The 16,598-nt window shown below is 41.5% G+C and overlaps 1 protein-coding gene across 6 annotated transcripts in view; it reads right to left on the bottom strand.

Moving 5' to 3' along the window:
- LOC144508221 (serine/threonine-protein phosphatase 6 regulatory ankyrin repeat subunit A-like) overlaps window positions 1-16,598 on the bottom strand; it is a 219,696-nt gene that overhangs the window by 82,184 nt on the left and 120,914 nt on the right. For all 6 annotated transcript variants that reach the window (XM_078236052.1, XM_078236060.1, XM_078236075.1 and 3 more), the window contains 4 exons: window positions 11,320-11,520; window positions 8,188-8,275; window positions 3,123-3,265; window positions 1,530-1,742 (listed from right to left, as the gene is read on the bottom strand). In XM_078236052.1, the coding sequence (XP_078092178.1) occupies window positions 1,530-1,742; window positions 3,123-3,265; window positions 8,188-8,275; window positions 11,320-11,520 (645 nt within the window). The remainder of the gene's footprint in view (window positions 1-1,529; window positions 1,743-3,122; window positions 3,266-8,187; window positions 8,276-11,319; window positions 11,521-16,598) is intronic.

Here is a 16,598-nt window from a genome sequence, read left to right as displayed (position 1 = left end):
GGAGCTCAAAGTTGAGGACTAGGAGGGAGTCATGGGCCGAATTTCAAAGTATGGCAAAAGTAAATGTGTGGACACTGAAGAGGAATCTATTTTTGGGGTAACACTAACTACACAGAATTTACGCCAATCACCTCAACTGGTCCATGCACCTCATAAGCCTCACCTCACTCTCTTCATTTAACACCTTGTTAACACATTGTCTATCCTTACTTCATATGCTTGTCTTGCCTCCCCCTATGCTATTCACTCAATTAATCATTGGTAATAAAAGTTCCACATTATTTTCACCCTCTGGATAAAGAATTTTTTCTAGCATTTCCAACCAGATTTATTAGTGACTATCTTTATTTGTCCCTAACTTTGGTCTTTCACCCTCATCAGACAAGTACAAGCATCTTCTCCACATTTTTTTCTCTTCTATATAAAAAAGAGATCCAGTCTATTCAGTCTTTCCCGAAAACTGTAACCTCTCAGTTCTTACGTCATACATTTAAATCTTTTTTGAACTTATTCCAGTAGCTCACTATCACTTTTATAATATGGAGACCAGAACTGCGAACAATACTTCTAAGTATACGGTCTGACCAAGGTCTGATACAAATTTAACACAACTTCTCTGCTTTACAATTCTATCCATCTAGATATGAATCCCAGTGCTGTTTTCCCCTTGTTAATGGCCTTATTAACCAGTATGCCACTTTTAATAATTTGTGGATGTTCATAGACCATTTTGTTTTCTACCCCATTTAGACTTATTTTTCAAGCAGTATGCAGGCCTCCTTATTCTTCCTACCAAAACTTAACACCTCAGCTGCATTTGGGCAGGTAGAAAAGGCAGAATAGATGATGCTACAGAGGAAAGGCAGAGCCACAGTGAGACTGCCACACCATCAGTGAAGGGAAAATGTTGAGCCTTTGCTGCAGTCAACCAATGTTGGCAACTCTCTTGACAAATGTTATCTTGTACATGGGTCAGAACCCAGATTGAAGTAAGCTCTGGCAGGAGAGGTGGACACAGATGAGTGGTGATAATGTATTTAATGATTTTGCAAAGGATAGGTGGAATAGAGATGGCATTTTTGGAGAAGATACAGAGATTGAGGGGATCTTTTCAATTTTTGACAGACCCATTGTCGATTCAAAAGCTGAGGCATAACTGCTGCCCAATACTTATCAGAACACAATATATTAAACCACATATTGATTAGCCTGTTTCAAAGGATGTTATGAAATATGCTACCAACTGATAAAAACTGCTGTCCTTTTGTCACAACCTCAACTAAAACTAAAGACTTAAAAATTTGCATTTAACTTTTACACTGATATATGGAGGCAAACTCATTTACAGTTATAGGACATCTGATCTGCCACGGAACACATTCAAAAACAAAAACTAAAGTAAAAAATCTTTATATCACATTACTGTTGTAAGAGCTTCACAAAATCCATTTACATCAACAATGCTCAACATTCCAAATTTGGGAAACTTTATTTTCATTTACTGACAGTGGATGTATCTGTCCCCTTACCTTAATGTTCACTTCTGCTCCATTACTGACCAAAAGTTCTAAACACAGTGCACCGTGTGTTGAAGCAGCAGCAAAGTGCAGTGGGGTGAACCCTTTCTCATTCACTTGGTTGACATTTGCTCCACAGTCAATGAGCTCATTCACAACTACATCCTGGCCATTGTAACAGGCTACATGGAGAGGAGTATTTCCATATGCATTTGGTTCATTAATCTGTGAAAGTACATAACAGTAAATACACAAGACTACACATTCAATACACTTGCATTGCTAATGAAATTCAAGAATTCTACATTTAGCACAAGTCTAAAGGTCCAGAGAAATGCCCACATAGTTTTAAAATTAATGCCAACGTTTCTGATTATCAGCATAATTTTGTCTAGCAATTCATTATGCTGTGCAATGAACTGCTTACTTTCTAAGGAAAGGTTAATATAATTTAACAAATGCATTCATATTTTGTTTCTGTGCCTGTTGAAACTAGACTTCAAACTCCATGTTAATTTGTTAAATTACACACTACAAATATGGGGAACAAATTGAAATGGTGAAATTGGTCTGTGGAACCATGCAGCTATGTAAAAAAACGAATGTTTTTAAAAAAAGCAAACTACGAGTTTGCAGATTGTTTGAGATCTCCATAGAGAAGAAACTATACAAGGGAAAGCATATTCATATACCATACAGTATCTGAAAATACAATACTAAGCCACTTTTAAAATATATTCTTATATATAGTTCATATATGTTTTACTGCCGTAATACAGAAGCTGACCAAGTACCATCTGTGGATAGAGGAGTCAACATTTCAAGTTGATGACCTTTCAGCTTCACACACGCTGCCTGATCTCAGTATTTAGTATTTTCTGTTTCTACTTCAGATTTTTAGCATCCACAGTACTTTGATCTTGACCACGTTTGCACGTGTACTTACTATATTTGAGTTATCAAGAGTTAGGTCATTTCTCACATGTAACAAATTAGTTGAGGAAGGACTGTGGAAAATTAACAAATGTTTTCATATAAATACAATGTGAGGAAACCAAATGTAGCTGATATTTTCCAACGTTAGAAATTATTGGGCTAAAAATTATTGGGGTTGGGGGGGTTCTATGGATGCAAATTCATATTTCATTCCCAAAGTAGGACAAATATATAGTAAATTTATATATATATATATATATAGTAAATGTATAGTAAAAAGTCCAAATGAAACAGTGAACAAACCTAGCAAAGTTGCCAGTAGTAATATTCAGTACAGAATGTTACACCTTGGCGCTTGTTATATTTTGAAAAGGCAGGTGAAAAGAAAATCAGTCTGCTTAAAATTCAACCAAAAAAGGGGGACTGAGGTAATATTAGTTCTTACAAATACTCAAATAAAGTTCATGGATAATTGTTAGTGCCCATTTTAAAAAAGTTCAGTATTTCATGAGGGAGATATTTTCGCAGTTTGGATAAAATGTGGTGAAGCATTAAGTTAAACGTTAATAGCACAACAAATCCATAAATGTGCTACATGGTGATAGATGAAAATATGACTGGATCATTTTCACAAACACTCAATTAAAATGATTGCAGGTATTCACTTACATCAACTCCAAGATCTAGTAGGTACTTGACTACGCTGAGCATTCCACTGGAAGCTGCAGCATGAAGTGGTGTATACGCTTTCTTATCCTTGCATGTCACTTCAGCTCCATGTGCTACCAACAGCTTGATCACCTCTATGTGTCCTACATAAAGCAGCAGGGTAAAAATGACATTCAAGCACTGACTTATTGCATTCGGTTAATACTACAATTGTTACTGTTATCTGGCATTATCAAATCTATTAAAATCACCCAGATCTCAATAACTGTTCCACAATGGAATTTCACAAGACTGAAGTCATATTAATTCAATTGGAGGATACATTAAAGGACCCATATTTATCTAAGATACCAGTAATGCTTGTGGATGCTCTCAATATTAATTGTAATGTTAGTTACTAAAATAATTGTTGAGATACAGTTAATCCTAAAACTTCAGGCTAAGTCTACACTGCTAAAGGCTCTGGCCATTGAGTGTCACTGTGGAGCAGCAGAATTCTGAATTTCTTGTATTGAGCCAGCAGCCATATTGGTATAGAATAAGTAAAAGCAATACTAAAGTTAAAGTTAATTTATTAGTCACAAGTACTTAGAACATAGAACAGTACAGCACAGTACAGGCCCTTCGGCCCTCAATGATGTGCCGAGCTTTGTCCGAAACCAAGATCAAGCTATCCCACTCCCTATCATTCTGGTGTGCTCCATGTGCCTATCCAATAACCGCTTGAAAGTTCCTAAAGTGTCCGACTCCACTATCACAGCAGGCAGTCCATTCCACACCCCAACCACTCTCTGAGTAAAGAACCTACCTCAGACATCCCTCCTATATCTCCCATCATGAACCTTATAGTTATGCCCCCTAGTAACAGCTACATCCACCCGAGAAAATAGTCTCTGAACGTCCACTCTATCTATCCCCCTCATCATCTTATAAACCTCTATTAAGTCACCTCTCATCCTCCTCCGCTCTAAAGAGAAAAGCCCTAGCTCCCTCAATCTTTCCTCATAGGCTTACATTAACACTGCAATGAAGCTACTGTGAAAATCCCCTAGTCGCCACACTCTGGCGCCTGTTCGGGTACACTGAGGGAGATTTTAGCATGGCCAATAATGCACCTAACCAGCACGTCTTTCGGACTGTTGAAGGAGACTGGAGCATCTGGAGGAAACCCATGCAGACACAGGGAGAAAGTGCAAACTCCACACAGTCAGTGACCTAAGCTGGGAATCGAATCCAGGTCCCTGACGCTATGGGGCTGCAGTGCTAAACCACTGTGCCACCGTGCTGTCCTAATTAGGTTTAGATAAGTGTAAATTCCTGATATATTTTACTGGCACATTCCAGCTCTTCCAGATCTCTTTTCATCTCATTTGCTTAACTGTCAGCAAATTCCTCCAACAATTAATCTGCATACTCAGCCACTACTGCTTACTGTCCTGGACCTCAGCCTGTACCATGCACTGCCACACCAAATCCACCTGAGCTCTGAACTCCCACCTTTCAATGACTGCAGCTAACTCAATGAGCTTCCCTTTCACCCCATGAAAGGTGAAGCTTTCACTGTTAACCCAGTTGGGTCAATTGGGAAACTTTTCCTGTTTGCTGAATGGCATAATTTCTAAACCCCTCAAACTAAACACTGCACCACCGCAACCACCTTTACTACATGCCACTCCAACAATGAATCAGGTATGAGAGATGAAATAGGCATTGTTCCACAGGAGCAGGCTGAGGGTAAGGGAGCTGTTTGTGCATTTTATTTATTTATTTATTTTTCAGTTAAATTAGTGAAAAAAATCTGAGGTTTTTTTCAAAACAGGAAGTAGGCCAGCAGCAGCCTGGGAAGGTTTTGGAGGGTTTAAAAGTAGGCCGCACCTTTGAGCGGGCAGCGTCGTTAGCGGGCAGTGGAATGAGCAGGGGGCAGAGTGAGAGCTGAAGGGCTTTGGCTCAAAACGGGCTTCGGCGAGAACAGGCAGAGGCGAGAGTAAGTTTTTTCTTTCCCAGAAAGTTTATTCTTGTTTTTCCCCAGACTAAAAAAAATGCCAGGCAGGATGTTGGAATGCTCCTCTTGCAGGATGTGGGAGATCAGGGAGACCTCCGGTATCCCTGACGACAGCACCTGCAAAAGATGCATTCAGCTGCAGCTGCTAGCAAAGCGTGTTAGGGAACTGGAGAAGGAGCTTGATGACCTCCATCTAATTCGGGAGAATGAGAAGTTTATAAACAGTAGCTTTAGGGAGATAGTTACACCTAAGCAGCAGAGCACAAGAAATTGGGTTACTGTAAGGAGAGGAACTGGCAATGTGAAAGGACAGGCAGAGCAGGGTTCCCCTGTGGCCATACCCCTCCACAACAGGTATACTGAATTGGATACTGTTGTGGGAGATGCTTTACCTGGGACAAGCTGCAACAGCCGGAACTCTGATACTGCGTCTGGTTCTACAGCGCAAAAGGGTGGGATGAAGAAGAGGAGAGCAGTAGTGATAGGGGACTCAATGGTCAGAGGTACAGACCGGAGGTTCTGTGGTCAGGACAGAGACTCCCGCATGGTTTGTTGCCTCCCAGGTGCCAAGGTCAGCGATGTCTCTGATCGCGTGCACAGCGTTCTAAAGTGGGAAGGTGATCAGCCAGATGTCGTGGTACACGTCGGTACCAATGACGTGGGAAGGAAGAGTGAGGAGGTCCTAAAGAGTGAGTACAAAGAGCTTGGAAGGAAGTTAAAAAGCAGGACCCCGAGGGTAGTAATCTCAGGATTGCTACCTGAGCCACATGCCAGTGAGGGCAGGAGTAGGATGCTTGGGCGGATAAACACGTGGCTGAGGAACTGGTGCAGGGGGCAGGGTTTCCAATTCTTGGATCATTGGGACCTCTTTTGGGGCAGGTGGGACCTGTACAAGAGAGACGGGTTACACCTAAACTACAAGGGGACCAATATACTTGCAGGGAGATTTGCTAGTGTTATTGGGGAGCGTTTAAACTAGATTTGCAGGGGGGTGGGAACCAGAGTGCCAGAGCAGATAGTGGAGCAGGGGTAAAAAGACAGGTTAGTTCAAGCAAAATCACAAATGGAAGGGTAGAGTGTGGTGGAAATAATTTTTTGAGGTGTGTCTATTTCAATGCCAGGAGTATTGTGGGGAAGGCAGATGAGCTGAAGGCGTGGATAGACACATGGAAATATGACATTATAGCCATTAGTGAAACTTGGCTACAGGAGGGGCAGGACTGGCAGCTCAATGTTCCAGGGTTCCAATGTTTCAGCGGGATAGAGGCAGAGGGATAAAAGATGGGGGGGTGGCATTGTTGGTCAGGGAAAATGTTACAGCGGTACTCAGGCAGGATAGATTAGGGAGCTTGTCTACAGAGGCCCTATGGGTGGAGCTGAGAAACAGGAAAGGTATGACCACATTAATGGGCTTGTATTATAGACCACCCAATAGTCAGCGAGAATTGGAGGAGCAAATCAGCGGAGAGATAGCTGACAACTGCAAGAAACACAAAGTTGTGATAGTAGGGGATTTTAATTTTCCACATATAGATTGGGACTCGCATACTGTTAAAGGTTTAGACGGGGTAGAGTTTGTAAAATGTGTTCAGGAGAATTTTCTACATCAGTATATAGAGGTGCCAACTAGAGAGGATGCGATATTGGATCTCCTATTGGGAAATGAGTTAGGGCAGGTGATGGATGTGAGTGTGAGGGAACACTTTGGATCCAGTGATCATAATGCCATTATTGTGTACAGTTTTGGTCACCTAGTTACAGGAAGGATGTAAATAAGATTGAAAGAGTGCAGAGAAGGTTCACAAGGATGTTGCTGGGACTTGAGAAGCTGAGTTACAGAGAGAGATTGAATAGGTTGGGACTTTATTCCCTGGAGCGTAGAAGATTGAGGGGAGATTTGATAGAGGTGTATAAGATTTTGATGGGTATAGATAGAGTGAATGCAAGCAGGCTTTTTCCGCTGAGGCTAGGGGAGAAAAAAACCAGAGGGCATGGGTTAAGGGTGAAAGGAGAAAAGTTTAAAGGGAATATTAGGGGGGGCTTCTTCACGCAGAGAGTGGTGGGAGTGTGGAATGAGCTGCCGGATAAAGTGGTAAATGCAGGGTCACTTTTAACATTTAAGAAAAACTTGGACGGGTTCATGGATGAGAGGGGTGTGGAGGGATATGGTCCAAGTGCAGGTCAGTGGGACTAGGCATAAAATGGTTCGGCACAGACAAGAAGGGCCAAAAGGCCTGTTTCTGAGCTGTAATTTTCTATGGTTCTATGGTTCTATAAGGAAATGGAGAAAAATCAGAAGGTATGTGGGAAACAGCATTGAGGAAGAGTAAGAACAAAGAGGTTACAATTGATGAAAGCTACCTTATTGGGAGAAGCGGTGGTGCTCCCTCTCCCTAACAGGTGGAATTCCTTTTTTTCTCAGGTGGAATGCATCATTAATATGGTGCTGGACAGAGGAATTATTTTTGAAATCACTTATGCGGGTCAGCAAGGTGTTGAAGGGAATTTGGAGACCAGTGAGGGAGCAGGACCAGGAAGGGTTGAAGTGATACATCTTCATTTATGATTTCTCTTTGATTTGGCTTGGGAATTTAGAGTTTTTGTTTATTTTCATAGTTCAAGGGACGACAATTTTAAATTTCAAATTACTTTGGACTGACTGGAGGGGAGAATAAAGATTATAGTGGGATATCTCATTACTCTCAAAACACATGTAGAGTCACAGTGCTGACCGATCACCATTTTTATTAGGACATAAAAATAAAATGAAAACTCAACATATAAATTGGACTGCACAAATTACATTTCATTTGGAGCATTATCCAAAAAAAGCCCACTTTAGACAGCTCAATTGATACCCCTCTCAGCCCCACGGAAGATGAAATCCTCACTCAATCCAGCTGGACCCACCTTTGAAACACACAATTCTTCTAATTGCCCAAAAGCAACATTTCAAAACCCTCTCCCAAACTACAAGAAACTTTCAAACATTTAAAATCAAACTAATGACTACTTGCCAAAGCTTAACGAACAGAACTTGAAACCATTAATGTGATACCATACCCATATATGCAGCCCAGTGAATAGCACGTCGATCTTTCTTGTCAAAGGCATTGATGTTGGCACCTCTGGATAGTAGCAAGCTAACCATCTGGAAAACAGTTGTTCTTATTGAATTCAATTTAGTTTCTCACATATTTTGCAATTATTATTCAAGCTTATTTTGGTTAAAATAATTTGCTAACATCTGTTCTGTAAGTAAGGACGCCACAACATATAATCGCTGATCGTTTCAACACAATTGCAATATTTTGCAATTAGGAAAAGTGTTGCACCAAGCAATGAAAGCAATTTGGCACAAAACACTAAGTGCAATTCCCAAGTGATCTTTGGGAATCAGTACTGTAGCTCCTTCACTGCTAAGGCTGTGTGTCCAATAGAACAGCACAATTCATCTTAGTACTGTTGAGGAATTACAGTTTCAAAAATGGCATTAAAATAAGGGATGGGAACTTTTAGGTTAGTTGGTAAAGACAGCCACGGTTCATGGTGCCAATCTATGGTACTTTTCAAACAGAATCATGATATGACAATGTTGATTTGAGAGATGTAGATGAAATATGTTGTATTTGTTGTAATAGAAATAAAAAATATTTGTGTTTTTGCTTTTAAATTAAAATTTGCTATATTTTGCTTCACTTTTTAAAATTATATCAACTTTACTATTAAGTCCACAGGACCAGTGCAGAGCTGAAATTTCTGCACAAACATGCTTCCTATTTCATCTCAGTATTTTGAGCATTTCACACTGTTTTAACATTAACTATTATTATGCTAATTATGCTATTAGTTCAGAATTTACTTAAAGTCATACTCTAAAACATGATTAAATAATTACTCAGTTCAAATCAGATATTTATAAAGTACATTAATAGAGGTCTGTAGCATTAAACAACAATATCAATGCTTCCAACATTTTTTTAAATTGAATTCAATTTAGATTCTGTTAGGAACCATTAAAGTTTAAAGAAGAAATCCGATCACCCAACAATTAATTGACCGAACTATGTGGCAAGATTTCATATTTTTAATAAAAACAAACTTTGTATATCAGAAGCATTATTCTGCATCTTCTGCCAACGTATTGGGACAGCAAGTCAGCGTCACCGACATCATTGTTGAGACCATTGTTGCTGTTTCCTGCTCACCATGCCCTCGCTGCAGGGAGCGGGCCAGTGAGTGAGACAGCAAGGGCTCAAGGATTGGGAGCAGGGCAGTAACAGGGTCAACAAAAGGGGCAACAAGTTGGAGGTGAGCAGGGCCACAAACGGGGTAGCGAGTGAGGTGGCATGGGGTTGGGAATGGGACAGTGATCAGTAAGCATCCAAAATATTGTTCTTTGATGCAGGCAGCTACCTGCAGTGTCGCTGGCAGTGACATCACAGGTACTGCGACTGCATTTGTGGTGAGAGTGCAGCCCCTGAAGTTGTGGCAGCAAAAGCAGCCAACGAATTAAACAAAGTAAGCTCTATTGCCACCAAAGCTTATAAAGACCAAGGCTATGAACTCAAATTTTAAGGCTCATTCACTTGTCCTGGCACCAAACCAAAAGGTGCATCACAGCTCTCTGGAATTTAATCTGACATCTCTTCATTGTTCTCTAAGGTACAGGATTTCATGGGGCTCCTTCCACTAGCTTTTGGCTAAGTGCCCTCTAATTTTGTTACCAACTTCTTAAATCTGGACTCCACAGCTCTAGCACAAAACGAACTGCAACTCTCATGAAGCAACTTAAAACACCAGAAAATACCCTTGGCTTCCAATAGCCTTGTGCTATGGTTTCAAACTGCAATGAAGCTAAATACTTCCAAAACTCCAACTGCAATAATATTAACTGATTTTCACTGGGGATTACTGTAGATTTATTCCTTTAGCTTCCAACTATACAAATCTGCAGTCGTTTTTTCCCCTTTCTAATTTTGTCTTAGAAAGAATACCAGCTCCCACTTGTGGGCTATGTTATGGACAAGAGATCTAGTATTTATTCCACTTTAGATGTAGGCCTGGCTTTATCTCTCAACTTCAAAAGGAGCCAAAAGCAAAATAAAACCCAAAGCTGACACAGTCTCTTCACTGCTTCTCCAACATTAACCAGCCTTTCCTGCTGGCTATGCCCCAGCTGAATTCACAGAAGTTCAAAACAAAGAATCTCACTAAACTCCACCCACCTTCATAACAAGGTGATACACATGAACTGTGCTCAGGAAGAAATGCAAATTCAATACTTTTTAATGCCAAAGCTTTCCTTAATTCTGGAAAAATAGATAAACAACTTCTCCTTTACTAAAATAATTGCAAATATCACATCTCCAGTTCTTTTGATAAGTAAGGAACATAGAAAATAGAAGTAAGCCATTCAGCCCATCGAGCCTGCGCTGCCATTCAATGTGATCATGACTGATCCTTCATCTCAATGTCAGTCTGCCACTCTCTCCCCATACCCCTTGACACCTTTAGTACCTAGATATCTATCTACTTCTTTCTTAAATGCCTTCAAGGACTTTGGCCTCCACATCCTTGGGCAGTAAAGAACTCCACAGCTTCACCATCCACTAAGTCCTAAATGGCGTACCCTGTAACCCGAGACCGTAATTCCTTGTCCTAGAGCCCTCACCCCTTGGTAGAGTGGACTTAGCTTTCACTACATTCTCCTGACAAACCATCTCGCCTAGCAGTATCCAAAATGGAACATCTGTTAGAGAGAGAGAGGGAGAGATGAACCCAGGAGACTCCTGCACTACCTTCCCAGTGCTTTTACTCTGTCTGGCCGCCATTCATTCCCTTTCTGCCCATGCATTCTTTACCTCTGGTGTGACCACCTCAACGTAGGCCCACCTGTTGTTAACGAACTTCCCTTTCTAGCTGTTAACATCTTAAGTCAACCTGATCCCAACCTTTTAATAAACTCTAAGCTTGCTTAAATTGTGTTTACTTCAGGGTTGCTTTTACCAATTTCTCAACCAGATATCCCCATTTTCTACAGTTTAAACTTTACTTTTAAAAACTCACATTCTAAAGCACATGAATTTTGACCTAGATGTTTGTAACAATATAAAGCAGTTAATTTTTAATTAAGAAAAAAGATAACTAATTCCAATTATTTTAATCCATTTTAAAATGGTTTTAACAGAATACCTCTACATGTCCACTGAAGGCAGCATGGTGTAAAGCAGTTCTCCCTGCTCGGTCGGATACATTTACATTACTTAAAAGCGGAACCAAAGCTTCGGCACACTTCACAGCCTTGTTTGCAGCAGCAATATGTAATGGAGTCTGCCAGTTTTTGTCACGAGCATTCACATCAGCCGAATGTTTCAAAAGCACCTGAACTGCATCCTAAATCGGAATAAACAGTTAAACATAAGATTATAGTATAGAATATGTAAGCAAAGTCAGCCACTGGAATATGTAACTGACCATCTGGACTAAATTTTAAGAACATATTTTAACTCCCAAAGGGTTACTCTATTTTCTTCTCACAAAATCTCCAACATCTGCAGGAACAGACCTCCTAGCTATCTTAACTAGCCTGGAATCAAACATTTAAGATTAGTATTCCAACTGGATCAGACAGAAAGGAAGCAAACCGATTTCACAACATTTGACTGAGTCACTGCAATGATTGGAAAAGAAAAGTAGCCCATAAATAGTAGCTGACAGCTGACTAATTTAAACACAAGGGTTTAATACTTAGTGAAGCACACTACCACTTTGCACCAAGATAATAAAAATAAGAATATAAGAACAAGGAGCAGGAGTGGGCAATCCAGCCCCTCGAGCCTGCTCCACCATTCAATAAAATCATTGCTGATCTTGTCTCGGTCTCAACTCCACTTTCCTGCCCGTTCTCCATAACCCTTCAACCCATTATTAATTAAAACTCTGTCTATCTCCTCCTCAAGTTGACTCAATGTTCCGGCATCCACCACACTTGTGTGAATTCCACAGGTTCACCACCCTTTGAGAGAGATAGTTTCTCGTTATCTCTGCTTTAAATCTGTTCCTCTTATCCTAAAACTATGACCTCTTGTTCTAGTTTGTCACACAAGCGGAAACATCCACTCTACGGCTACTTTGTCAATACCTTTTATCATCTTACGTACCTCAGTTAGGTCCCCTCTCATTCTTCTAAACTCTAGAGAATAGTTCAGAATTTGGTTCTTAAGAGAGTGTTACACAGTTTAATGCACGATTGCAATTGCTTCAGAATGACATATTCCATAGTTTTCTTCATAAATATAAAAGAAAAGCCACAATACACAGTGAACTGAAATAAATTAACTCTTCAGCAATAGTACAAACTTCATGTACTAAGCTTTTTCTTACAATTTCAATGCATGATTTGAACCCAGAACAAAACTCTTTGATCTGACCCTGGAAACAAAAAAAAATGGAATAATCATTTCAAGACGAGATGGCACCAGCATAAACTCCGGGTAACAAAACGAAACTCACGGAATTGTTTTTTTTTGCCAACTAAACCAAAAAGTTACTTCACCCACTATAAATAAAATTTGACTATTTGAGAAAAAAAGAAAAATGCTACAACTGGGCAGCAAGTCATTCAGCAACTAGTTGAAGAGAAAAGTTAAATTATCCAGTTAAAGCTTTATCAGGCCTTACAGCACTGATTCATCATAGCATTGACAGCACTGGAGTCTACTTGGCCAATCTCCAACTGGAGTTGTCTAATTTGCCGGCATCTTTTTTCCATTTTAGTGAAGCCTCAATAGCCACTTCTAGCAAAGCACTCCATGTCAAAATAAACCCGCTGCGCACAAGAACATTCTTCTGAACTCTTTGTTCTCCTGGTAAAAAATATTTAGCAACTGTGCTGACAAAATGATTAATTTCGATGTACGCCTTGCTCCTGTTCATTTATCGGTGTTACAGAGAGGGATAGAGGCAAACTGAACTCCTTTAATTTTCTCGCTGTCTGTCCGTAAGCAGAGATGCTTTACTTTTGAAATATGCTGTGACGTGTTTCCCCAACGCTCTGATCACAAAGTCAATTTTTTTACAGTGACTCATAGCAAACTCTCTTTAGGGTTAAATCAGAAGAATGGTTTGTTCATACAATTCAAACTGGGCTGAGGGAGCTGTAACACACAAGCATACGAGGAGATAGTAAAGAGGAGTTTGACAACTATGACTAACTTAAAAGAGTCAAAGATATGGATATTAATTTATGTGAAGAGCCCAGTGAGAATTCCTTCACGTAGGAGTTGAAGTTCAGGCGGGTTCAGCTAGCTGAAAGCAGGAGTTGCAGAATCCCTTTAAAGTTGGTGGTGATGCAGGCAGAGGTGGATATATAGACTTGATCTGCTCTGTAAGCAATGGTAGCAATCTTCCAGAGAACCAGGCTTATAGGACAATTAGACTTGAGGCAGTCTTTGCTGTCAGCCTGGAATCTTTTTTCAGTCTTGACAGGACTGAGGCTGACAGCACACACAATTACAAACCTATAAATGTAATATTAAAAACTTTCCACAGACCAGAAACCTCAGCCGCGTGGTGCTACCCATTAATTAGTCAGTTACAGGCAAACAAACAGTTTCCAAGTCTCTGGTCAAAATTCATTGTTCGGTTTATGAAATAGATGGTGAGGCACTACCTCAATACAGTGTCCTCGGCCCAACCATCTTCAGCTGCTTCATCAAAGACCTTCCTTCCATCATAAGGACTGAAGTGGGGATGTTCATTGATGACTGCACAATGTTCAGAACTAGTCGCAACTTCGCAGATACTGATGCAGTCCTTTCAAAATGCAGCAAACCCTGGACCCAGGCTTGGACTGACAAGTGGCAAGTAACATTCATGCCACACAAGTGGCAGACAGTAGCCATCTCCAACAAGAGAGAATCTAACCATTGCTCCTTAACATTCAACAGCAGTATCATCACGGAATCCACCAATAAGGGGTACCATTGACCAGAAACAGAACTGGATAGCTATATAAATACTTGGCTACAGGAACAAGTCAGAGGCTAGGAATCCTGTGCTGGGTTAGTCAGATCTCCTGACTCCCCAAAATTTGTCCGCCATCTACAAAGCTCGGGTCAGGAGTGTGATGGAATACTCTGCACTTGCCTGGATGTGTGCAGCTACAACAACAACACTCAAGAAGCTGGACACCATCCAGGACAAAGCAGTCCACTTGATTGGCACCCATCCACAAACATTCAATCCCTCCACCACTGATGCACAGTGGCAGTAATACAAGATGCACTGCAGAACTACAGCTCCTTGTCATCAACCTTGTAAATAGGGCCTGAGCCTATTGATCACTGTGTAAGCTTGACACCAAAATAGGTCGCATCAAAGCTATCGTACAGGACAATGGCTACCCCAATCATGCCATTGCTCGTTTGTGAAAACTCATGAATGGGCTGCCACTTACAGACCTGAAAAATGTCCAGTCTACCCTAAAATTACCCTGGAAAGGGTAAGGTACCCTGGTAAGGTATCTTAAACAATTTGAACAACAGTTGAAGCTAGCTGTTTCACACCACGACAATGCTGCAGCAATACAAATGGTACTTTCCACAACTGTCAAGCACAAAAAAGGTTCTGCTTATCATATAGAGGAGTAACATGGTGTATGAATTTCAGTGCTGGTGTGACACCAGATACAATGGTCGTTTGTCTCAATTCTGGGTGGGATGACCACTCCAGACTCCCAAAGGATACAACCATCCTGCACACTCAGCTTATCTTTCCACTTCGCATATGGGCTCAGTACCTCATCCTCTATATCCGTAGGCAAACCCTGCATAAGGAATTTCTTCACCCGAGTCAGGACAGGATCCCGGTCCATCCACTGCTTAATCTGTTTAGCATTCACTGGAGAATTTCGAAGTCTCTCAAGCAAGGAAATACCTCTGGAGGAAACAATGTCTTGGTGGATATGTCTGGTAAAGGGAGACAACTCAATACATCTGCATTTGCATAATCTTTTCCTGCCCTGAACACAATGTTATTTGGTAGGTTGACAATGTGAGAGCCCAGCACTGTGTCCTCAGTGAGGCCATAGAAGGAATGCATTTGGATTCACTGAAAAGACTCATCAATGGCTTGTGGTCGGTACATATAGTAAATGAATGACAATAAAGGTACTGATGAAACTGTTTCACCACAAAGATGATGGCTAGACCTACTTTGCAAATATCTAGTCTCAGCTGTTGTCAGCATACAGGATGCAAAACCAATGGGATTTTCTGACCTGTCCTCCATCAAATGAGAGAGTAAAGTCCCAACATTGTGGGGCGAGGCATCGCATAACAGATTGAGTACTCTGGTTTGAGCAAAGTGAACCTGTAGACTGGCTGATTGTAGCAGCACTTTCACATTCTTGAAAACTTTCTTTTGTGCTGGCCCTCATTTCAATTTTGTTTCTTTGTGAAGTAGCAGATACAGTGGTGCTGTTAGGGACCAGGTCAGAAACTCCACAGTATATTATGAAGTTAGACAAGTCCCAAACTATTTTTTTTATTTTGGCATAGGATATGGTGTCTCACTCCAGGTGTGATTCTACTGACACACTGGGAAGCTTTTATCAAAACAAACTTCATTTTTAAGAATATAGGTTAACTATAACAATTAGCTTAACTTTTACCAATTGAAATACTTAAAAGTGACAAGATACAATTCTTAACTGCTAACTTGTCTCTATTAGTTCCAATTCCAGAAACTCTTGAACTTTTTACTTGTTAACAGTCCGAGAGCCTTTGAACATTTCTGGAGAGAGAGAGAATGAGAGAGAAGGAGAGACAGACAGGGAGGGAGAGACAGGGAGGGAGAGAGAGGGAGAGACAGGGAGGGAGAGAGAGGGAGAGACAGGGAGGGAGAGACAGGGAGGGAGAGAGAGGGAGTGACAGGGAGGGAGAGAGAGGGAGAGACAGGGAGGGAGAGAGAGAGAGACAGGGAGGGAGGGAGAGAGACAGGGAGGGAGGGAGAGAGACAGGGAGGGAGGGAGAGAGACAGGGAGGGAGGGAGAGAGACAGGGAGGGAGGGAGAGAGACAGGGAGGGAGGGAGAGAGACAGGGAGGGAGGGAGAGAGACAGGGAGGGAGGGAGAGAGACAGGGAGGGAGGGAGAGAGACAGGGAGGGAGGGAGAGAGACAGGGAGGGAGGGAGAGAGACAGGGAGGGAGGGAGAGAGACAGGGAGGGAGGGAGAGAGACAGGGAGGGAGGGAGAGAGACAGGGAGGGAGGGAGAGAGACAGGGAGGGAGGGAGAGAGACAGGGAGGGAGGGAGAGAGACAGGGAGGGAGGGAGAGAGACAGGGAGGGAGGGAGAGAGACAGGGAGGGAGGGAGAGAGACAGGGAGGGAGGGAGAGAGACAGGGAGGGAGGGAGAGAGACAGGGAGGGAGGGAGAGAGACAGGGAGGGAGGGAGAGAGACAGGGAGGGAGGGA

The sequence above is a fragment of the Mustelus asterias genome, chromosome 2 (genome assembly GCF_964213995.1).
Source record: "Mustelus asterias chromosome 2, sMusAst1.hap1.1, whole genome shotgun sequence".
NCBI lineage: Eukaryota > Metazoa > Chordata > Chondrichthyes > Carcharhiniformes > Triakidae > Mustelus > Mustelus asterias.
The sequence above is the reverse complement of the archived record's forward strand: the minus strand, read 5'-3'. Positions and strand labels throughout refer to the sequence as shown.